The sequence below is a fragment of the Anolis carolinensis genome, chromosome 3 (genome assembly GCF_035594765.1).
Source record: "Anolis carolinensis isolate JA03-04 chromosome 3, rAnoCar3.1.pri, whole genome shotgun sequence".
Taxonomy (NCBI): domain Eukaryota; kingdom Metazoa; phylum Chordata; class Lepidosauria; order Squamata; family Dactyloidae; genus Anolis; species Anolis carolinensis.
In genome coordinates, this window is record NC_085843.1 from 107942439 (window position 1) to 107968095 (window position 25657).

General features: G+C 39.3%; 1 protein-coding gene across 1 annotated transcript in view; it reads left to right on the forward strand.

The window, feature by feature from the left end:
* The window catches only part of zbed1 (zinc finger BED-type containing 1), a 222304-nt gene extending 196813 nt beyond the window's left edge, over positions 1 to 25491 (forward strand). Inside the window, exons 7-8 of the mRNA XM_062975319.1 lie at positions 3181 to 3388; positions 25033 to 25491. Coding sequence (XP_062831389.1) covers positions 3181 to 3388; positions 25033 to 25221 — 397 coding nt within the window. The 3' untranslated portion in view covers positions 25222 to 25491. The remainder of the gene's footprint in view (positions 1 to 3180; positions 3389 to 25032) is intronic.
* The last annotated feature ends 166 nt before the right edge of the window (positions 25492 to 25657 follow it).

The window sequence follows — 25657 nt, forward strand, 5'->3', positions numbered from 1 at the left end:
TGACAGTCACAAATCCTGATCTTGAGTAAGCATGACTACTCTAGCTGGGAGACTTTGGGCACTGTTGTCCTATATAGGAATTTCTCTTGGTCAGACCTGGTATTAGGCAATTTCCTGTTTCCATCATTGGCCTTATAGGAGAAAACTGGTGCAGCATACTGGCCATATAAATGTAAACTGGAAACTTAACAGTAGGGATGACAAACAAACAAATCTTTATTATGGTCATAGACCAGCATAAGGAGAGAGGGTTACAGTCTCATAAAAGCGTTGAAATCTAAAAAGCTAGAAAACAGGTATGTTGAAGGCTAAGGCACAAAACTATTTAGAAAAGAGGAGGGGACGAGCAGGGGATGAAAAGAGAAGGAAATTGATTGGGGATAGTAGCATTCAGGGTACAAGTCTACAGGAGTGGGGTGGCACTAATTTATATTTCAGTTACCTGATGGTTGGATTGCTAACTTTTGGAGCCAGTCATCACCCGGTGGATTTTAAGTGCTACTGCACAGAACTTGGCAACATTATGGGTTATAACTGAATTGGTATCTGAAAGCAGCAGGGTGGTGCAGAATTGTCCTGAGCAGCCTGGGCAATTATATATCAAAGGTAGGATGAGTCTAGATTGAATGTCCCTGTAGAACAGGCACTGTAGGAGCACATGTTCCATTGTTTCTGTATGACCTGAGTCACAAGGGCAGAGTCTCTCTGGAAATGGGACCTTCGGATATCGGCCCTCAAGTACAGCTAATGGAAGGGCGTGACATCGAGCCAGAGTGAAGACCCTCCGATGATTGGGAACATCTAGATTTGTTAAGTATGCCATAGGGGAGGCGAGATAGCTGCTGTCTTAGTTGACAATGAAAGTTTGGGGCGGAGGCTAGATCCAATTGGCTCTCTGTGTCTGTGATATGTTTTTCGATGAGTGCTTTGGCTTGATTGTATTCCATACTGAGTAGCAACTCTAGGAAGAAGCCCAGTGATGAGATTTTAGTTGCTTCAGCCTGTTTCCATGTAGACTCAAATCATGAGACCCAAAAGTGTGAAAAGCATTAATCTGTTGTGGATGCAATTTCAGATTCACTAATATGTACTAAATGCAGTTAGGACAAGATGAACTTCACAGAAAATATTGAGAGAGAGAGCGCGCATTATGTTAAAGCACAAGCAAGGACAATCCAAAATCAATTATTTGCTTGAAGGCAGCCATTCATGGCTCAGGCGGACTGTGAAGATGGGTTGCAGGAGAACAGAATGTATCAAAAGGCAGAGTCTTGCCTCTGGGTGAATTCAGACAGCGTTTTGAAGCTGAAACTGACAGGGTGTTGAGCTGACACAGACAAAGCTTTGAGCAAAGAGAGACAGAGTTTAGGATTTGAGACTTATGGTTTTGGGGAATTTATAGAATAGATTCTTCAAGTTTAATATATTTTCTCTACTGTGTTAAATAAACCTGTTCTTATTGTTGTTTTAAACCTGTCTTTGGCTGTCAAGACTGAATTGGAGTCAGGCCAGACACATCACACTCAAAAACCCACACACAGGTCCACACTTAAGAAGTCATTGTGAGGCCCAGAAACCCAATCCAGAAAGCAGGAAAATAAGGGCAGGTGTGTGACTTGTGAATTGTTCAGAACCCAGCTGCTTTGAGTCCCCTTCAGGATATAAATAAATAATATAATAACAACCACAACAACAGCCACCCAGAGTAGGTTGTATGATATGAAAAGTATAAATGAAGAAACAGAAAAAGTTAGACCAGACAATGTAATGAAGTCTGGAGTCTAGAGTCAATCTGAAACGAGAGGCATTCCGACTGGAATGATTTAGTTATTAATGAATGATGCAATCATATTGAGGTGAAGAAATAGTATCTGATCCCCATTTCTGAAAATATGAAAGCAGAGTACAACTTTCACTTTGGGCAAAATACACATTGTCCTATTGTAGGCAGAGAGGAGAAGTCAAGAGAACCATTGGCAGACTTTACATATAGTGAAGTCGGAGATTAATTTTGCAAAGGCACTATGGGCATTAGATTTAGTATTCAGTATCATTTGAAAAAATCCAGATAAAACTCTAGATTCCACAAAATATTGATCTGGTTCTCTGTTCCTTTTTAGCAGCAGTGTTCACTTGCAAATATTTGTTATTGGTGTAAGCTTTTTCTCTCACTCCTGAACTTTTATAGTATTGGTGCTAAAGAACTGCTTGATGATTAAGTGGCCTCATTGTCCTTATAATCAGTGTGTATTCAGCCTCCTTCTTTGGGTGCTTGTTATCCAATCACAAGGATGATTATTATATGCACTCAATATTTAAAACCACATATTAAATATATATGTAAGAATAAGCATTATGATAATTTGTGACTGCTTCCCTATGCACAATAAACTGTACATTAAGTTGCTCTCAACATTACCTCTGGTGTTTAATGAAGAAAGGCCTGGATTAATTGCAAAGGAATGGATGTTGTTTTTACAATTTTTAACAATACCAACTTATGCAAAAATGATATCATATGACCTTTGAGTCATGTGAATGCTATAGAGATTTGTAATGAAAATGCTATCATGGTGAGAGCTAGTTTTATCTGCCATTTGTATCTTGTTAATATACAACTATCAAAAACTGCCTGAGCCTTTCAATGTATCCAGTTATATTTTAGTGTATGGAAAAGTTGTTCGTATCATATTTTTCGCATTTGTCCTGTGCTTCTTATTATGTAATCCATACTTAATTTTTTTAAATGCAAGTTGCGTAGAAGCCACAGCTTTTCTTGTAAAATCCATATAACTAATACTGCATAATAAAATCTATAAAGTCAAAACAGGGCTTCTGGAAGTCAGAAAATTTGAATAATACATATGGTATTCTAAGATTCTTATTTTAACACTTCAAGTGAGAACTACACAGGGTGCGGCTTGCATTACAATTTATGCTAACAGGCAGGTTTATTTAAAATACGTTCACATAAATTGCTCTGTGACATCTACTTTGGCTACTGGAAGCAATGTGTCTTGAGGTGATAAGCATGATTGGGGGTTTCCTCATGCTTTCCCTGCTTTGTCAATGTGAATTATTAGAATTTGCAGGCAAGCGTATACCTGGTAACATGCTGTGCTATCTCCTGAAAATGTATTTATCTTTCTGTCTCCCTTCCCATCCCCTATCCCTATCTAGCTGCTTGTATTCACCCCACGGAGCCTATGCCCAAAGCAAACTTGCCCTTGTATTGTTCAGCTACCGATTACAGCATCTCCTGACAGAAGAAGGGGGTCATGTGACTATTAATGTTGTAGATCCTGGAGTCGTGAATACTGATCTCTACCAGCATGTCTGTTGGGCAGTCAAAGCAGTCAAGCGGATTACAGGCTGGCTTCTCTTGAAGGTATCTAGGGTGATATAAGAGTGCCATTTCATGGGGAAGGGAGGGGACATCTACTTTACTGAAAGATACATCCAGCAGCCTTCTAGTATTTCTAAAATCTCATCTATTTTTATTGTTGCTGGGAGCCCACATGATACAGTTAGCCCCACTTCTGAGTCTGCCCATTTTTTGGCCTTCCTAGGACTGAAGAGATTGACAGTTCAAAATCAACATGGCATTCATGAGACTTCTTGGTTTGATCCACGGCTTTGCTTACTGAGAAAACCTCAGGAAGCAAGGCAGGCCAGGATTGTGGTTGGGCACTTCAGAATCATGTGTCACACCATTTAGCCTGAACAGAACCTCCAGAACCCTCAATAATTCTGCCAGTTTCTGAAGGAACTCTCTCCATTTTAGTATTTGGACTGGAATTGAAAAATTATAAGAGATACTGAAAGCAGTATTTTGCCACTCACATGCATCTCTGTTGTGAGGCTTTCTTTCTTAGGACTACCTAAGAAAAGTAGTACCAAAAGGTACCAAAAGGAGCAGTGGTCTAGATGCTTCTGCATTGCCACAAAGACATCTAGCATATCCTTCATGTCAAGAACTTATAGACCAACCATCTGTGCAAGATAATCACCTTGGAATTATCCAAGCCTTGCTAAACTCCAGTCTTGGTTAAGAAATCAACTGCACAGGAGATAGGAGGCAATTTTCACACACATACACACCTGTTACCATGTGTCCTTGGTAAACCAGAAGGAATGCAATGTTATATCCAATTGCTATGTTTCAAAATTTCCAGCCGATTTTAGTCAGTTATCTTTTTTGAGATGGAAAGGTGAGCAAAACTGCCATATTTGGGTTGGTTTGGGGTAAAAAAAATTAGATTATTTATTTTTTGATGGAGCTTGCCCACCTCCAGAGGCTCATCAAGACCCCTGCTTTAAAAATTAAAATAGTCAGGATTCAAAGTGACTGAAACAAACATGTTATTTACCATGTAACTTGCTGAACCCTAAGCATGTGGTTGATACAAGCCTTTCAAAATTGAACGAAAACAATAACTGGTTTTGTGGTAGTTATAAACCACAACTCGGATACAATTAGATCACGGAATCCCTCCAGAATAAGAATCATGGGTGCCATTTAAACTCAACCAACATAAAGTCTAATGTGTGAGGTACCTAGATTATCTTTGTCAAGCTATTCAGCTTAAACCAATATGCATTATATTTCTGGGCTGTTGCTTGACAAGGAACAGTTTTATACTTTTTTTTCTTTTTCCCACATAACATCTTACCTTATGCATGGGACAGCATAGCTAACATTTGTATTACTATCCAGTAACAAATGCCAGGAACCAACAATGTATTTAACTGTCACTTTTCAATAGGGCTACTTCCAGACTTAAATGTGTGCCAAAGTGAGTTTAAGAAACCCACTTAGGCATATATTTAAGTCTACACATCTACTCCCCAAACCTGCGCTTTCCTGGGAGTCTGTCTACATTCCAGCGTGGTAACTACCGCGCTGGAATAGGGCAACCCCAAAACCTCCCCCCAGAAAGCATTAAAAATAAAGAAAACCTTACCAGGCTGCCGTTAGGCTTCTCTGGAACTTCCTGGAATTTGCCAATAATGTGCGAGCCCAGAAGCGATTCCCTCTCATTTTGCTTCCTAACACGTTATTGGTACATTCCAGGAAGCCCCAGAGAGTCCTAATGGCGGTCCGGTAACGTTTTCTATATTTTTAAGGCTGGGGGGGCAGGGTGGGCACTATCATGCATCTTTGGGCGCCAGGAGACCCAAAGGTACAAGATGGGTGTGTGGACTGACCCCTGGGTAGTCACGAGACTACCGATGGGTCTGTCCCCACAGGGCCCATAGTCCGTTAGAACAGGGTTTTTCAGAAAGACCTGGATCTAATGGGCTATCTAATTAATTCAGTTTTCTTGCTTTGTCTCAAATTAATTCGTTTGGACGCCTCCGGTAAAAGCGTGAGAGCTCTCACATTTTGGACCCTGTTTGGATGGGCTCTAGTACAGACTACAGACTTCTTGGAACAAAAGTTCTTGAAGTCTGATCAGTGTAGTATAATGCATTCTCTTTCAAATGAAGGTCTAAGAAGCAATGACAAAATGAAAAAATATTTTCGCTTTCTATTCATGCTAGAAGTAAAGCTGTGTTATATGGAACTCTTCTTCCCATAAGATAAATAAGTTAAGTTACATGTGTCTCAGCTATGCACAAGTTACATAAACATTATTTTCATAAAAATGAACAGTTTTTATGAAAAAAAAGAAATGAACAGGAATAACTTCCGGTGGAGCAACAGGAGGAGCAGCGTCAGCCGAGCTCAAGGACAAGTTCTGAAGCTGATATCTAATTGCTCTTATAATATCTTAAACTCTCAATTTTAATTGAAGACTGTTGCCCTTGAACTCCTTGCTTTTACTAAAGACTGTTCATGTGTAGCTAATGCAGTTTTAAAGATTTTATCTGCAACTGTTTTGAAAACACCTAAGCCTCCCTTGAAGGAGGGAAGGGGTGAAGGTAGGAAGAGTATCACACTGCTGAATCTCTGCTTGCCTCAAACTGTTTTCCTCCCGGCTAGCTGGAAGGCTTGCAGTGCTCCAGGTATCCAAAGGTTTTTTATATATTTTTTCCTTTTATTTTTTTTTCTTATCTTGTCTCCATTTGTTTGCTGGCTGCTACCCTGGAGTACATACTAGGAAGCAGAGAGCCCTCTACTATGCAAGGCTGCTGACTCAAGGAACACTCTTTGAGCTGTTTTTACTTCAGAGTTCTTTCAAAGCACAAATCTCTGCTAAATTGGTACAAATTGCAAGGGAACAAAGCAGCAGATGATATAAGGACTGCAGATAAATGCCAAGTATTAAAAATAACATCAAGATATATTGCCGTGCTTTATCAAAGTCATTGCAGCAATCTCTATCAAATACCAACTAATACTTATTAACTAGTACCTAAAACTCTTGGTTGCTTAAAGACTGTGACTTTATTTTAAAAGAACCATGGTAATCAGAACAAGACAGACCTACAGAAACAGTGACAAATCCCTGTCTCCGTTAATCTCATCTCCCCCGTTTGGGAAAAGAAAGAAAACAAAACAAACAAAGAAAATGAAGAGTGCTGCATATTGAAAACTGCTGCTTTTTCAAATTAAAAATATTAATTTTATTGTCTATGTATGGGTGAGCAAAGTTCAACATCAGGGTGTTTTGGGTAACGTAAGATCAATTTAAAATGGGATTGCTGCTTTTCAAGAGAAGCCGTCCAAAGTATGGATTAGATACATGATAATGTCATTTTTCCAGCTCTACCATCCATAAAGTCTCATGCTCAGTTGAACAGCTCTGCTCATTCTTGTTTACTTTTTTATGCCTGAAATCCTATCTCACTGTCATCTTTCTTCTCTGTTCAATGTCTTCCTTGAAACTACTTTTCTGCTAATACATAACCTTTTACTGTTCACCTTCAGAGAAATTAAGTTTATTTATAGATAATTACAGTTGCCATAATCTTCTCATGTTGTCTTTTTTCTTACTAAAGTTTATATTATATGTTCTCAGTTCAGGAACTTGTCTCCTTGTTCACATTAATTTGTAATTTTTTTTAATTCAGAGATGCTATATCGCTAGGAATTAATTTGTGTATTATAATTATAGCAGAAGCTAAAGGTATGCCAAGATTCCACATTTCAATCATAGACTCATCTCTTGTAAAATATATAGTAAGCCAAGATATACAGGTATATTTGGGATTATGGCACTGATTGTCCATTTCACAAGCATTTACAGTCTTTTTTAAAGATAGGATAGTAATTAGTGATCACAGAGCAAACAGCAATGTATTTTATATTCTGTTATTGTATTGTTTTTTAATGAGAAGGTTTGCCGTTCGGAGTTTGGAAATGTTGCTGTTTTGGATTCAGTCCAAATCTGTGGTGGCTGGGGAATTCTGAAAGATGTAAAAAGAATAGCAAGTTTCTAAGGTTACTGTCTCTAAGTGGTCAGTAGCACATAAAATGCATCAGACTTCAGGTTGCGTTCTTTCATCCTCAAATACGGCTAATAAAGATTGCTTCCTTTCTGGGAAAGTAATTACTAAACCAGGTGCACCATACAGAGATAGATGATGTTCATTATCAACAAAGCAAAGTACCTACATATGATGGCAAAGGGGAAAAATTAAATATAGGGTGTTAAAAAAAATCTAGTAATGTCATCCATACCTTACACTGCATTGCTGTTTAATGGGGGTTTTTAAATGTGAAAACTGTAGTTTTTCCAAATAGCATTAAATGAAAGTATTCAATTTCCCATACTCTTGGGCACAAAATAGTGAATGCAAACTAAATCACACTAAAGGAAAAAAGATATACTGATACACATAGAAAATTAACAAAGCAGGAAGAACCTATATATTATTGGTATTAGATACATACATACTTAAAGGTCTAGGTTGAATTCAAATTAAAGGAACTTAGATTGCAGGGTTCAGGAGATCTCTTCTGAAAACTTTGGAGAGTAGCTGGTAAGAGAGCAGAACTTAAAGAAGTTTCATGTTTGATTACACCCCCAGAATCTCCCAACAAGCAAAATATTTTTTTCCAAATGCTGATCATAGAGGGACACATCATGTGATTTATTAGGAAACATATTCATAAAATCTAGGACAGGAGTGGAGAACATCTAACCTAGCTATTGAAGTACTATTACTGGAATGGTCTTTGTAGTCTTTCCAACTGTGATTCTACTGTATTCTTGACTTGTAACATGTTGGGCTGACTAGGGTTGATGTGAATGGGAGTTTAGCAACATCCAGAGGGTCATCTGTTTACCCAGCTCTGTTCTAGGCTAGACAAAAAAGAACCAATATATAATGAAATAGTTTCTAAATGACCTGCTCTTTTAAGAAATGGCTAGGTCATGAAGAAATATAGGAAGCTAGAAAAAAAAACAACAATCAAGAGAGGTGACAGACATCTCACTGTGTGCTACATCAGTGCAAAACCTTACTGCCGGCATATTGCCAAAGTGAATGGGAATAAGTCAGATAGTTGGCTTTTAATATGAAGGCCTTCCAACCAATTAAATTGTATGGTTTCCATTGTGCTTTCTGAAATATTTCTTTTATTATAGTCTGTTCAGTCAGAATTTGCATGCTTAGCTCATACTCTCCTTTGCAAGAGAGCTCGGTGTCCAGAGCACTGCTTTTGAAAAGCCTCCTGGCATCTCTCTGGTCCTGGGCACTGATTTCTTGTAGCATCTGTAATCTATTACCACGTTTGCAGAACTACTGATCTATGCATTTGCCCCCTGAAGTAAACCCATGCTAAAATGGGAAAGCAACGAGTCTGCAGAATCATAGGGCATATTTGAACTGTCAGGAAATAAGCGGTCCATTGGACCAAAACATAAGTCTCTTCAACTACCCTGCATTTAGATGCAGTTCACCAATCTCTCATAGCCTCTCTGTTGTCAGCAGTGTGCTGTGTTCATCTTTTCTCACACGTGTTGCAAATGTTAATGTTTGTCTGTGAATAATACTTCGAGATTCATGACTTTTTCAATCTCCCAGGAATTAGATAAAGGGATGGCATCACTCTAATAAAGAACCACTGCATTGCAGATTTATATTTTTCAGCAGCTTGAATCCAGGGAAAATCCTTATGTAAAGAAGGAGGCAGACTAAAAATGCCTAGGAGTAAAAAGTCTTGGAAAATTAGCAGCACAGAGACACCCCTACTTGCATGTAGTGTACTTGGTAGTCCCGCCTGATTCATCAGCTGGTTCTTTGACATCTGCCTGCCCCATCTTTCCTTTGTCAGTCTACCACCACATGTCCCATTTTGTCCCTAAAAGGTTTCCAACTTCTTCACTACTACTGTCTCTATACCCCCTTCAGTTGGCTTCTTTATATTTTCTCTTCTCCCAAATTTATTTGCCCTTTGAAATTTGTCCCATTGGTTATTACATTTCCAGAGACCCAACTTCAAGAAGAGCCACAGAGTATTTTTACCAGCAGCCACAAACCTAACTATTTGTAGCTTATAATCCTATACAGGCAGTCCTCAAGTTACAAACAAGGTACAGTGTTCCCTCACTTATTGCAGAGGTTATGTTCCAGAACCACCCGCAATAAGTGAAAATTCATAAAGTAGGGACACTATATTTATTTTAATATTTAAACATTATTTTAGTAGTTATATACTTTTATATACTTTAAGTCTTTATCAACAAATCGTGTCTTGATAAATCACTTCCTTCTCCTCCCGTTGCCACTTGGGCTCCTTTTCTCTCCCTTTGGCTTCTCCTTCTCTTCCTGAGGCTGTAAATTGAATTTTTTATTATTTATAATATTCTTTTAGAGTTTATTGAAAAATTGTGAAATAGAGAATCCGCGAAAAGCAAACCACAAAGTAGTGAGGGAACACCGTATATATAAACTTTGGATATCATAAGGAAGGTTAACACCTATTTGTTTTGTTGTCTGTGCCCCTGTTCAGAAGATTTCACCTTACTTTCTGTCTCTGTGATAATTGGATTTTGAAGAATTTGGCTTATGAAAACAAAGATTGGTGAGAAAGCTTTAGTAGAGACATCTTTTCTCCATGATGACTCTTCCAGGAGTAAGTTTCCCTCCCGAGGGGTAGATTTCTCTCACTCCCTGTTGCCTCACTGTCATTCTTAACTATGAGTCATTTGTAAGTCAGATGATTCTAACTTGGGGACTATTATTAGAAATAATAATAATATAATAATAAAACTTTATTTATATCCCACCCTATCTGCCCAAAGGGTTGCCATTCTGTCAATCTAGAAATGACTATTTGGAGGCTTTATTCATAACAAACAACGATAAGCTCACTATGCATGCAGTTCTTATGCTGAAGAATGACAGTACTTTGAGAAAGTTGGCAGGTTACAAAAATTTCCTCCTGCCTGTTATTTGTCATTGTCAGTACAATGCAAGCAGTAGACAAGAAGCCTTGAAATTATCCTCTAGTTAATACACTTCCAAATCAAAAGAGAAGGCAAGAGCCATGACACTGCTGACAAGCAATTAACTATCTTTCATGTCCACACACACACACATTCTCTTTGGAGTGAAGGAAACTTGTAGATGTTCTGTAGCTCCTACTGGTTATACTATATAACAGTTTTCACTGACCTAGTATTCTTTAGCTCTCATTCACCCCAGCTATCTTGGCATTGTTCAGAAATGTTGGGGTTGTAATCCAAAATAATTGGAGGGGAGCTATGTAGATAAATGAAGTCCTGGTTTAAAATTCCAGAAAGACACTGCGGTACTAGGACCAAATCTTAACTTTAATTCCATATGAATAAACACAGTGAAATAAATGAGACTCATTAGGTACTGCCTAGTTGCTGTAATTTTAGTGGCTTACTCTAGTTAAAACATTTAGCTCATAGGAAACAAAAGAGTAGATGATGATGTTTTTACAAAGGCATGTGTGTCATGTTCAAAGATTCCACAGGGATGGTATATCTTTCATAGAACTATTAACTGCAAATGTAATGCTATATAACAATGTATATAATTTCAAGTATCATAGAATCAGTTGGTTGAGACCCCAAGGGCCATCCAGTCTAATTTTCTACAGGATTATATAAAAATTTTCCCAAGGGAGAATGTTTTTAAAAAGTGACAGGTGGTTAAATGATAGTTCTAAAAGTGAGCATGGTATTAAATAAAAGTACTGCCTCTGATTCCTATGTTTTACGGTAATAAAAGAAGTATGTACAAAATAATAGGGGCTATATTCCTGTATTCATTTACCTAGAACCACAACCAGTTTAGCTCAGTGACACTTACTTCTGAATAGATGTGTCCAGGGATTGCATAGTAAGGCTTCTCTAAATACAGACTGATGAAATGTATACTTATGTCTGAGTAAACCTACATTTCAGTTACATTTTAGTAAACCCTGCTGAGAACAGTGTGACCTGCCTCTGAGTAAACATGCTGCTCTGTGCTAATGCAAACAGAGATGTAGAGTGCCTGGAAACCACCACAGACTTGCATAAAATCAAGGAAATTAACAGCTACAATGAGCAGCATTGCTTTGTATATAAATGTGCTTTCACAGTTCCTGATGGTAACAACCATGTAGCTATGCAATTTAAAAAGACAATTGATGAAATAGCAATTTGTGGAATCAAGGTTGTTGTGGCCTGTGTTTGTGTGCATGTCTATGTGTGACGGTGGCAATGGTGGCTATTAGAAACTAGCAAAACAGCGATGCTACATTGAGATTGTGGCTTGACATTATTGAAGGTAGGAGGAAAGTAGATCATTTTTTATTTTCTTGAAAACTGTGGACAAAGTAACCTAAACATTAGCATATTAGTTGCTTTTGCTAAAGAAAGAGTTTTAAAATTACAATCACAACATCATTTTGTGTCTCTTTAATAGCGTGAATTTTAATTAAAAGGGACTAGCTTGCTTCAAGGCTCGGATAATTATTTGTGTATTAGTACCAATTTTTAAAACTCAAAACAGAGCTGCTGCTCATTAGATGCAATTATCTTTGATTCGTCATAAAGACACTTCCATGCACTAGCAACCCAGATAAGAGAAATTATAATGGATATTGTATGGGTGTATGAAGCAACCACAACATCAGTAATTACAGCGGTGTTGCTGGCAGGGACCTCAGACACAGAAAGAAGCTCTCTTGTTCTTTCTTTTAATTAAGTAGCCATGTGAGATTTCAAAGTGAGGACACTGAAGCCCTCCTATGGTGCCCAGCACTTTCAATAGTTGGTGGAGCTTCGCACTTCATCTGTAAACCTCAGTGGAGCAGCTGATGGCAAACTTAGCTCCTTCAGATGCTTCACAGCCAATTGCCAGGCAAAAATGAGGCTATCAAGAGCTTGAAGCAGGCACATACTAGACTTTGTCAGCTTTGCTACTCACAGAATTTGTCTTCAAAGTGTGTGTGTGGGGGGGGGGGGGCAACTTTGGCAATTTCTAGTTGTTGCCCAACTACAGGATCCTGGATAGACATATCCCCCATTCCTGTCCATGTTTTTAATGGTGGGAAACTATTGTGTGTTATTATGATGATTACTTTCATTTCTAAATAATGAGACTTAAGGTGATTTGCAAACAATTAAAACAAGTTATCCTAAGCATCTTGAACCAAATTCTGTCTATCCTTGGAAGCTAAGCAGAATAAGCTCTGGTTAGTATTTGGATGGGAGACTAAGTGCTGTAGAAAAGCGGTTTTCAAAGTGTGCTCTGCTGAGCCCTTTGAGCTCCGCGGGGTATACTGGAGCTCTGTGCTATCCTCCTCCTCTTCGCTTCCCAGGATTTTGTTCCCGTGGTGCCATATTGGCAGCGCCAAGCACTTCTCCCCACAAGTGACCCCCAGAGAGAAGCCACCCAAGGCCTCCCCCAGGAAGCCTCTCCCACCGGAGTTTATAGTTGGGCACCTCCCCTTGCCCTCCTGGCTCCTACTGAAGGCCAGGGATATGCAAACCCCCCCCCCCCCCCAACAAGGTCAGGGTCCTGGTAGAAATTGGTTGGGCTGGATAGTTTTTTGGGATATCTTCCCACTCTAGGATTCCTTGATTTTATGATATAGATTTTTAACAGAGGCCCATTGGCCATCTGACGGGCGGGATTGGATCATGTTTTCCCTGCATGGTAGAAAGAAGGTGCTTTGTGTTTTTCCTGCATGGCAAAAGGTGGCTGGACTGAATGGTCTCTGAGGTTTCTGCTATTATTACTATCATCATCATCATCATCATCATCATCATCATCATCATCATCATCACAGAAATCAGGTAGCCAACTGTTGGTGTGTTTTGATTGTTTCTCCTGCATGGCAAAAGGGGGCTGGATTGGATGGCCTCTGGAGTTTCTGCCATTATTATTATTATTATTATTATTATTATTATTATTATTATTACTATTATTACAAAGGTCAGGTGGCCAGCTGTTGGGCTGCTTTGATTGTGTTTCTCCTGCATGACCAAAGGGGATTGGATTGGAGGTCTTCCATTGAATTACTGTTAAATTTATATTAGCAAAAATTAATTTTCTTTTTAAATATTGTATTTATTTTATTTTTTGCACTGTGTGAATTAGTTCACACAAACACTCTCTATCCATCTGTCACTAGCCGAACCCATGCCTGATTTGTATACATTATATATAATATAATATAAAAACATTTATTGGGGCTCCACAAGAAACCTTTACTTCAAAAAGGGCTCCACGGCTGAGAACTCTTGCTGTAGACTATATAGGAGTGAACCGGCAGAACCATCTCTTGAGTATCCCTTATTACTGTATATGCATGTATGTGACTAAGTTTCTGTGGGATCACTACTTGTGTATGTGTGTGTTAAGAGAAAAACACCTGGTCAATTACAACTCATGGTTGAGTAATTGGAACAATCAGGGCTAACAGGCTTGAGCCACTCCCTGAATGGGGTATATCTGGGAAATGTTTGTAATGTCTTTTGGGGACTTACTGGGGGACTTATTGAGTGCTTGCTGAGAGCCTACTATGAAGATGCATGAATTTAATGCATGGGACTTTATGTGAGTTTTGTTGCTGGAAGTTTTATTGTGATTTTTTGACTCTGCTACTTAAGAGTAAATTTTTGATTTTACTTCCATTTTCCTGGCTTGTTTTCTTTTGCTCATTGTGGGTACAACAAAGTACTGGATAAGTCTGGACAGGACTGCACGCAGTTTGTTTTTCAACAAACCCGTAACATCCCTTGCCTAGGAAAGCCCTATGAAATTCATGAGGTGGCCATAAGTCAACAGGTGACTTGAAAACACACATACACATGGATTAAAAACATGCAGAAATACAATATATGTTACTTTAAAAAAAACATATAAAATGGAAACCCATGTAAAATTAAAAAAACACAATTCCAAAAACCAGCAATATGCCACCGCACAATATAAGAAGTAAATGTCTAAAAGTCCAATGGAATAGGAAAATCTTGACCTGCAAACAGAAGGATGATGAGAGAACCATCCAAGGTCCCCGAAATCCCAAATCAGGGAGCAGTGTGCAAAGGCCTTTGAAGGGCTTATTTTGAAGAGCCATTTTCAGAACTCTTCTCACCAGATTTCAGCTCCTGGTCACACATCCTATTCTAGTTAAAGAAGATAACAGATTTCCTCTTAATATCTGTACCCTTTGTGAAGACATAATGGGGAATTGTATCATTCTTATCTTGATTTTTAATATTTTCTCTCCCTTCCCAGATTTCTTATGATCTTCCTTTCTTCCTGGGTTGTGCTGTTTTTAAAACTATAGCTGACCTGTTAATTGAAATTATGCAACAAGGTTTAGAAAGGGGAATAATTAAAATAATTTGTCTCCCAGTTTAAGTTAATAAAAATTAACTTAATTTTCTTGTTCTCCATCTGTGTTCCAAGCCTAAGGCTTTACAAAGTGCACAAACAACTGTAATCCTCTTAGTGAACTGAGATTTAAGAACTGAAAGGTCAGCCATATTTCATTCATTCATTAAGGATAATACACGATTAATGAAATACAAACAGTTATTTTAAGTTTTATTTTCAGAGATGCTGATTATATGCCCATGTTAATTCCTGAAATGCCTTAGCTTGCCTTTTTGTTTTTGTTTTTGTTTTTGTTTTTGTTTTTTAAAGACTAATGAGGGGGTGGGGGTGGGTGGGCTTGAAAAGATTCAGGATGGTTGGCATAGATGCTATTTCACTCAACACAAGTGATAATAAAGCAGTATTTGCAGTTTTTATTTATTTATTCCACTTCATTTATACCCTGTTTTGTGTCCAGGCATTTTGTCATTATGCATTGTTGTTCTTTTTTGTGTCAGGAGCGACTTGAGAAACTGCTAGTCGCTTCTGGTATGAGAGAATTGGCTGTCTGCAAGGACGTTGCTCAGGGGATGCCTGGATGTTTGATATTTTACCATCCTTGTGGGAGGCTTCTCTCATGGGGAGCTGGAACTGACAGAAGAAGTTTACCCGCTCTCCCTGGAATCGAACCGCCAACCTGCCGGCACAAGGGTTTATTGTGCCACCATGGGCTCCTTGTTGTTCATGAAAACAATATTATAAGTCTCAATATCAATTTAGGGAGTAACAGATTCCACCCCCAAAATCAACTCTCCTCCTTGAAAGCATTATCTCTGACCAGTTTATTCTGAAATATGTTTTCAGACATGGATCCACTGTTGAACTGGACTCTAATCCATGAAAGCCTCAGTCCTATAACCATTGGCTTCATCTTGATTTTTCCTAGGCTAGAAGTGGTGACTCAAAAATAGGGCAAAGAGGAATAAAATGAAGCATGCTGAAAGCAGGCAGTGCTGACTGACTAGCTGAGTGGATGGTTGGACAGGAGAGCTTAATTGCATGTCTCAGTTGTACTGTGTCATTTACAAATGTAGTACTTCCTTTAGTCCTCACATAGCTAAGACACCTTTTTAATATGCAGCGCTTCACATCAACAGCATGTTCTGCTGCTGTACAATTTTTAACAATGTACCACAGAGGGGAAATTTTAAAAAAGCAAATTTGCATTATTTATTAGCTCTCTTGCAAATTCTATTTCACAATGTTTAAGGAATTATACATTTGAGGGTGACGTAGCTTACTGGGAGAAAATGCTTTCTACAAATGCTTTCAGACCTTTACAAACATTGACCACTATTCTATATCAGCTACTTAGTTAAGTATACTTAACAAACTAACCTCTCCTAGCCCAATTCTGCAAACAGAATCTATTTTAAGTGTAAGGTAAAGGTAAAGGTTTCCCCCTGACGTTAAGTCTAGTTGAGTCCGACTCTGGAGATTGGTGCTCATCTCCATTTCTAAGCCAAAGAGCCAGCATTATCCATAGACCTCTCCTAGATCATGTGGCCAGCATGACTGCATGGAGCACCGTTACCTTCCCGCCGAAGCGATACCAATTGATCTACTCAGATTCGCATGTTTTCAAACTGCTAGGTTGGCAGAAGCTGGGGCTAACAGCGGGAGCTCACCCCACTCCCCGGATCCAAATTGCCAACCTTTCAGTCAGAAAGTTCAGCAGCTCAGCAATTTAACCCATTGCGTCACCGAGGGCTCCATTTTCAAATGTATAAATGGAAATATTATTCTGCAAACTGTTACATGAAGCCTGAGCATCATCAGATCTGAGCCTTGAGATTTGTCTAACCACCACCAGCCTTGGCCACTATGAACTCCATAGGCCATTTTCCTGTACTTGGGGGGAAGGCTCCTTGTTTCCAATGGCATATCAGTAAACTTTTTAAAATTAAAATAAACGGGTGCCCTGCTTGCATTTTTGTTTACAACCAGTTATGCACTAGCAGTATTTCCCAAGGAGTAGCCATTGGCAATTGTCATTCTGATTTACAAAGGTGAATCTAGAACACACCCAGTAAATTATAGACCTATTAGTCTCTTGGATATGATTAGCAAATTGTATGGCAAACATATCCTAGTGAAATTAGAGACCTATTTAAGGACTAATATATTAATGGAGTAAAAAGATGGTTTTTTTGAGAGGTTTTCCCATGGACCACTGTTTTATGTTGCACCATCCTATTGAGATAATATACTACTTGTCTTCATAAGATGCTTTTTGCAAAGATTTCAACTTGAAAGCAGCATTTGACTCAATTATGACATCATGCTCATGGCAAAAACTCTTCAGGTTGCCCTTCAACATGCTACAAAAATCCAGGGACTCTATTTGAATTCTTTGTTCCATGTGAGACTTAATACTAGTGGATGTTATTGAATAATATTCCAGTAAATAGGGTTGCAAGATAGAGATGTTTGCTGACGCTTCTACTATTCAGTATTTACTTCAATGACTCTATTTATTTATTTATTTATTTAATGCCATGTGCATGGTGCTTTACAATAAAAAGCAAAAACAATGAGTCCTGCCAATGGTGAACTGTCTAAAACATGTGTGTGCACTCACTTCATTTTCTATTTCGGTGGGCAGGCAATAAATAAATAAATCAAATGTGTTCATGGAATTAAATGCAAATAATTTGTTCAAAGCTACAGACAATGCGATTGCTGTTGCCCACTTTTGGCCTAAAACTGTTTAGCTGTTTGTGATTCCTTTATTTTATCACTTTTAAACTTATTTATTATGCAATGCTTTTGACACAAAATAAATAAAATGTAAATACAAATTGTCTAAATTTACATGTACCTACTGTGGTATTTCTTTTGGAGTGCTTTGGCCATTAACAATGCTACATTTTTATGGATTAGTACAATTTATGATTTCTGCAAAGAAAGGCTTCTCACAGGAAAGCATTTCAGCCGTCTTGAGTCATTCATAATGGATTTTTCTTCAAAGGTTGATATTGAATAACCTGCTGCACATGAGCAATGCAAGTAACTTTGACATTAATTATAGGGTGTGATAAAAACTTTATGGAGGACACGATCGCTCGATTTCGGTTAGATCTTCTGTCTCACAGACAGACCTTAAATGAGGATTTTAAAGGAAAACAAACTAGGTGACAGTAACAGGAAGCTCAGAGTGGAGAAAAGAAAATGGGATTTGACACACAACTTAGTAATAAAGTCAGACACATAAGAACAAGATATTTACAAATACAACTGGGAAAAATCATATTAGAAATTCTGGTATTTCTGTTTTAAAAGAAGGGTAGTATGCAGAGTCATACTATTATTTTCTTTGTAAAGGTAAGATTTTGTAATCTTGTTTCTATTAACATTGTGTTTGTACAATGGCTTCTTTATTAAATCTCGTGTGTTTTGAATGGAGATGTTTTACTGTTTGCCATGTACATGATAGCTATGAGTTAAAGAATATCTTAGAAATATACATAGTTAACATGAACAATATTAAAATATACTAATTTTGAAAATAATTTTATTTTCTAGCTCTGAATGGTATATGTCCAGTAGCTTCTCTGTAGTTCTTAGCCTTCAAGGAGCCTGTTTAAAGATTTTCATAGCTTTCTATGGCACTGATTTTTCTCTCATCCTGCCCCAGTTGCTATAGTGATTCCTTTTTCCATTGGCCCCTTTCCGTTGCTGGATCTGGGAAAAGGCTATCAGTTAGACAGGCATGGGTAATTAGTTCGTACTGAAGTGGGAATTGGAAACATGTAAGCATCTGCCATATCCTCGGTTGTGCTCGGAAAGCGTGTCCCATAAAGGCCTCAGGACAAAATTCAGCTCTGGGAACTGATATATATTTCGTACGTTTTTGTATAAATTAGTTCTTTTTTGCATCTTTAAGATGTACAGTTGTAAAGACATTCAAATAGAAGCATCATAATTGGGAGGCATGCAAGCTTATTGTAGTTGCTTATATTGTTTTGGATATTTTTAAAGAATAATAATATATATTTTTCAAATTCTTCCAAATTCTCTTGGCTTGTTTATATAGCATTTGCTCAGATTTTCGTGGCTGTTAATCCCACCCCAGTTTGCATCAATCAATACTTCTTGTAAATTACATATATCTGACCTAACACCAGTACATGATGAAGATTCTTCATTTGCTTCAGACTTTAATGCCAGTGTAGACTGTTAGAGTTGTAAAAACATCAAAGCCATAGGGGTGAAAAGCACCCCTTGCTATTTACTTAGGGTAGAAAAGGCTCTTCAGATGTTATGAAATTGGAGCTCACATCAGCATTCTTTTTCTAGCGAGGGAGACAGAAGAAGGATCTGGCTCTGCCCCCTTAGTCTGGTGTGAAATGATTCCATCACCCACTGATTTCTCAGGAGGGTCTCAGAAGAAATAATTTCACGTCAGACTATAGAGACAGTTATTTCTGTGATTCCCTCTTCTACCAGGCAGAGAACTATTTTAAGGAAGAGTCTTGAGTCACCTGTATCATAGTTAGCATGTGGAATTACTACTCTGTGCTGAGCCATATAAAGTTTTAACCTAGGAATGTTTCAGAAATACATATTGTAATATAATCTGTTAAACGTATGGCAAATTGCATGCTATATATACAAATCATTACTTTAGTTTTATGTGTGACATATACTAGTTTTTTCTCTGACAGCACACTGCTTTGATTACAATTTTGTGTGTCAAATTAAATCCTCTATTTTAACTTCCTGTGCTGGATTAAACCTAGGAATCTTCGTTTTCTGTCAGTGGAGTTGTCATGGTTTATGTCTTGTACAGAGTTACTGAATGGGGAATGCATTATACATACAGCCTACACCTTCATCTGCTTATGGCAGATCAAATAATTTTTCATCCTGGTAAAAGGAGTAATTACACTAGAGATTTCAGTACTGTTGCTTGCTTTCAGGAATTCATTAAATTTGTGCTAAGGAAGGTGTGATTTGCCAGTTATGTAAAACACTGATTGAAAATACAGTTTCACCAACAGTAAATAATAAGCCTGCGTTCCAATATCTTTCCCAGAAATTTTGGTTCTAGTCATTTCCACGTCCACTTTTAACCAAAATGCCACACTCAACAGTTTAAAATAAGACAAATTGGTGTGCTCTCCCTAATCCAAAGGTGTTGCTTTAGGGCAGTGGTTCCTAACCTTTTTTTGACCAGGGCCCACTTGACCAGGAACCACTTTGACCAGGGACCACTTGACTAGGGACAACTCTCCAACATTAGTACCAAAAGCGTTACGAATCAATTTTTGATCAACTTTAGATTCGGTTTGATTATTTGGGTGCTGATTCAGAAAATTGCTGATTCAGAAAATTGCATCAGCTCTAGTTTCTGATAAAGAACATGTGCCATCCAGTAGTCGCCATCTAATGGCCCACAGAAAGCCATATTTAATAATCTAGAGCTGATGTGGTCTATCCAATGCAATTTTCTGAGTCAGCACCCCAAATACCGTATATACTCGAGTTACTTACTTACTTAGGCGATCCCTCGTAGACCAAGGATGATGGTCCTCCAGTTATAGGGTCTTGGGGGTGTGTCCGAAGGTGGCTGAAGAGACCTATTCTTGATCTGCATGTTCTCCCGCAATGAGGACATCGGTTTCCAAGTGGAAGGCGGTCCCGGTCAGGGTTGGCTTGACGCTCCTTCCTCTTGGCACGTTTCTCCTTTCAGCCCTCCATTTGTGCCTCTTCGAACTCCGCGGAACTGCTGGTCACAGCTGACCTCCAATTAGAGCGCTCAAGGGCCAGGGCTTCCCAGTTCTCAGTGTCTATGCCACAGTTTTTAAGGTTGGCTTTAAGCCCATCTTTGAATCACTTTTCCTGCCCACCATTACGTTTCCCGTTCTTGAGTTCGGAGTAGAGCAACTGCTTTGGGAGACTGTGATCGGGCATTCAGACAACGTGGGCAGTCCAGCGGAGTTGATGGCGTAGGAGCACCGCTTCAATGCTGGTGGTCTTTGCTTCTTCCAGCACGCTGACATTTGTCTGCCTGTCTTCCCAAGAGATTTGCAGGATTTTTCTGAGGCAACGCTGATGGAAACGCTCCAGGAGTTTGGTGTGATGTCTGTATACCGTCCACGTTTCGCAGGCGTAGAGCAGGGTTGGGAGGACAATGGCTTTATAAACAAGCACCTTGGTCTCTCTGCGGATGTCCCGGTCATCAAACACTTTCTGCTTCATTCGGAAAAATGCTGCACTCGCAGAGCTCAGGCGGTGTTGTATTTCAGTGTCAATGTTGACTTGTGGAGAGGTGGCTGCCAAGGTAGCGGAAATGGTCAACATTTTCTAATGTTACACCATTAAGCTGTATTCCTGGCATTGCAGAGGGATTAGCTGGTGCCTGCTGGAAGAGCACTTTGGTTTTCTCAATGTTCAATGAGGGGCCGAGCTTCTCGTATGCTTCTGCGAAGGTGTTTAGAGTGGCTTGTAGGTCTTCTTCTGAGTGCGCACAGACTACGTTGTCATCGGCATATTGGAGTTCTATAACATGTTGTGGTGACCTTGGTTTTGGCTCGCAGTCTGCTGAGGTTAAATAGCTTGCCATCTGGCCGATAGATGATTTCCACACCTGTGGGAAGCTTCCCATCAACAAGGTGAAGTATCATAGCGATGAAGATGGAAAATAAGGTGGGGGCAATAACACATCCCTGCTTGACACCTGATTCCACCTTAAATGGGTCACTTTGGGAGCCGTTGCTGTCCAAAACTGTTGCCATCATGTCATCGTGGAGGAGCCGCAGGATGTTCACGAATTTGTCAGGGCACCCAATTTTTTTGGAGGATGGTCCAGAGAGCTCTGCGATTCACTGTGTCAAATGCCTTTGCAAGGTCAATGAATGCCATGTAGAGGTTGGTTTTGTTCCCTGCATTTTTCTTGGAGCTGTCGTGCAGTGAAGATCATGTCCACTGTTCCTCTGGAGGGACGGAAGCCATTCTGGGATTCTGGGAGGGTGTCTTCTGAGACAGGGAGAAGGGGTTTGCAAGGATTCTTGCGAGGATTTTCCCAACGGAGGTTAGAAGGGAGATACCGCAATAGTTCCCGCAGTCTGTTCTATCCCCTTTCTTGAAAAGGGTGATGATGGTGGCATCCTTGAAGTCTGCTGGGATTTTCTCGGTCACCCATACCTTTTCAATGAGCTGGTGGAGTTGTTGTATCAGCTCAGGTCCATCCGTTTTGAAGCTTTCAGCAGGAATCCCATCAGGTCCACTGGCTTTGTTGTTTTTTTTTTTGTTGACTGATGGCATTGCTAACTTCTTCCAAACTAGGCAGTGCTGCAAGCTCATCCCTGGTTTGTTGTTGCGGGATTTGTGAGAGGGTCTCTTTGGCCACATTGGAGCTGCGATTCAGCAGGTTCTGGTAGTGCTCTTTCCAACGTAGTGCAATTGATGTTTTGTCCTTCAGAATTTTGGTTCCATCTGATGAGCGTAGAGGCTGTATGCCATGGTTTCTTGGTCCATAAATTATCTTTGTGGCTTTGAAAAAATCCCTGAGCATCATGGGTATCTGCAAAGTGTTGGATTTCTTCAGCCTTCTTTGTCCACCAGATGTCCTTGACTTCTCTGGTCCTTCTTTGGACCTCAGCTTTTGCACTGGCATAAATCTTTTTCTTGGCAGCACAGTTGGTGTCTCTCTGCCATGTTTGGAAAGCTTTCCTTTTGTTATCAATTAGCTGTTAGATCTCTTTGTTGTTATCGTCAAACCAGTCTTGATGTTTCTTAGTTTGGTATCCAATGGTTTCTTTGCAGGCTGTGATGATGGAGGTCTTCAGTTTGTTCCAATGTTCCTCAACATTTTCGGGGTGTTCTGTGGGTAGATGATCTTTGAGTGTTGTTTGGAGAAGGGCTCGTTTGGAGAGCTCCTGAAGGGCTTGGGTGTTCATTTTACGCCTTGTTTTTCTTCTTTGGAGTCTGCGTTTGGGGACGATCTTGATAGCCATCGTGGATTTGATTAACCTGTGGTCTGTCCAGCAGTCATCAGCACCTGTCATGGCTCTTGTGAGAAGCACATCGCGGCGGTCTCTGGCAAGTGTAATTATATAGTCCAAGAGGTGCCAATGCTTTGACCGGGGGTGCTTTCATGATGTCTTGAGTTTGTTATTCTGGCGGAAGAACGTGTTGGTGATGACAAGGTTGTGCTCTCCGCATTTGGTGAGAAGCAAGATGCCATTCGATACTATACTCTAGTATAAGCCGACCCGAATATAAGCCGAGGCACCTAATTTTACCACAAAAAACTGGGAAAACTTATTGACTCGAGTATAAGCCGAGGGTGGGAAATGCAGTATCTACTGGTAAATTTCAAAAATAAATTAGATACCAATAAAATTACATTAATTGAGGCATCAGTGGGTTAAATGTTTTGAATATTTACTGTATTTCAAAGAAAAACAGTAAACTAACTCTATAAGTGGAAAAGCAACAATAACTTTATAATAATAATCATCATCATCAACAACAACAACAGCTTCATTTGTACCCTGGGGACTCAGGCCAGCTTCCGACATAGTAACAGGCAAACATATGCCTACATAAATAATGCAGAGCTAGATATAGATCTATCATTATATATACTAATTTCACATGTGTATTTCCCCTGAAACCTTTGCAAATCCTCTATGTACATTTTCCTCCTGCAATATTTCCAAGCCCGATTTATTAATATTTATATCTATCTAGACATCTGTGTGTGTGTGTGTGTGTGTGTGTGCGCGCGCGCATTTTCCCTCTGCACTTGCAAACATGTGAGGGTAAAATTCATATATAAAATTATTGTATACATATAGGAACAGATATACAGGTATATGGAAATCTCTAGTTATCTATATTTACATCGGATTTGCAAAAACCTGTAAACATATGAGGGGAAAATCCATATATTAATGTATTTGTAGGGGGAACATCTATATAAATATTTAGAAGCTTTGGGTCATGCATTTGCCCAAGGAAGAAATGCAAGCAAAGCCCCACTAAAAACAACTTTGTCCTCTTTTCTCCTGCCCTTTCCCACCTCTTTTCTTTCTCCCTTTTTCAAACTCTAAAAGTAGCCAGAAAAGGCTTTTTAAAACTTCTCCCCCTCCCAAAAAAGCCCACCTCATTTTTGTTTCCTTAGGAATAAAAAGAAATAAACACCTTCTGTTGCTCTCTTTTCCCTCCTTCCCTCCCTTTAGACTCAAATGTTCTTGCAATAATAGTAGTAGTAGTAGTAGTAGTAGTAGTAGTAGTAGTAATAGTAATAATAGCAATAAATCGTGCAAATGTGCAAGAATATCTTTTTTCCTTCCCCTTCTACCCATGCAATCTGGCTTGCAAGGGTTTTTCTCACATTCTCCTTTCACTTTTGAAAACATTTGCTTCTTGTCTCTGTCTCTCTCTCTCTCTCAAAAAAAATAAGATAACCAGCCTGAGAGGAGAAGCGAAGAAGGGAGGTTTTGGAAAAGGAAACATACTGTGGCCTCCAGGCTCCGCTGCTGGCTTGACCTTGACCCGAATATAAGCCGGGGGAGGCTTTTTCAGCTCATAAATAAGGGCTGAAAAACTCAGCTTATCTTCGAGTATATACGGTAACCCCAGGAACAGGCCTAAAAATGAAGACACCAAGTCAGCTCTGTGGAAAGAAGTGGGGAAAAAATAAAATAAAATGAAATAAATAAAGAGGAAGGAGGTTCGCAGACTGGATTTTCATTCTCACAGTGCAGCCCACGGATTGGGAACCACTGCTTTAGGGGAAAGTGTTGTGCCAATACACTGCAATGCCAGCTGTTTATGGTGATGAGATGGCTGTGAACAGCCATGTTTGATAGGTTGTCAGAATGCTTTTATAAAGTAAGAATAGACTCCAAGGCTCTCTGGGACTTTTCTGCTCAAGTGATACATTCCATATTGCAATGATAGGTTGTTGTTTTTTGTTTTTTTTAAAAAAAACAACAACTAACTCTTAGGTCCATATAGCAACACTCAAGATGTGAAAACTCTCCCTCTCCCTCCTCCCCCTCTCTCTCTCTGCCTGTCTATCTATTTCTTTCCCACCCCCACCTTCCAGCTTTCCATATTGATTGAATCAAAAATGTTATGGACTCTTGACCTTCTTTAGGATCATCACAAAATGAGGCTGCTCCATGCTTCCCTCCATTTATCAATAACCAGTAAGTGCTTTGTTCTCAGTATTTTCATTCCACAACTTCTTTCTTGTTGTTTCTCTCTTATTCACAGACACCAGAAGAGGGGGCATCTACGTCAATCTATGCAGCAGTTTCACCAGAGCTAGAAGGAGTTGGCGGCTGCTATCTTTACAATGAGCAAAGGACAAAATCTGCTGATGTTTCCTATGACGAAGAGCTGCAGAAAAGACTCTGGACAGAAAGCTGCAGACTTGTTGGGATTCCTGATCTGGTGCCATAGAAGTCTTGAAAAATAGCCACCACAGCTTGCTGTGCGAATACAACATGTCTCACTCGCCTCCGCTGTGCAGCAGCATCACTCATATTCCGGGATTCACTGTTCAGTCACGGGCAAATGTGAACTTTGCCTGAGCTATCAGATTGAAAGTGGATGGTGGAGGTGGGCAAACTATTCCCAGCTAGAATTGTGTGCATGGTGGTTTTGAATTTAACCATCCATTTTGTAACCATGATGTTTCAGTCTGTGATTAAAAAAAGATCTTTATCCTTATGTACAGTTAAAGGGTTTTCTTTAATAGGGATGGAAAAGGCAGGCCTTTGTGGCTTAAACATGTCCAAACTGCCAAGGCTCTAGGCATTTAGTCAGAGCTCCAGCACTTAGAAGAAACTGGAGCCCCTTTCCATGCAAGCGTCTTTATCCCTATGAAAAGGTTTTA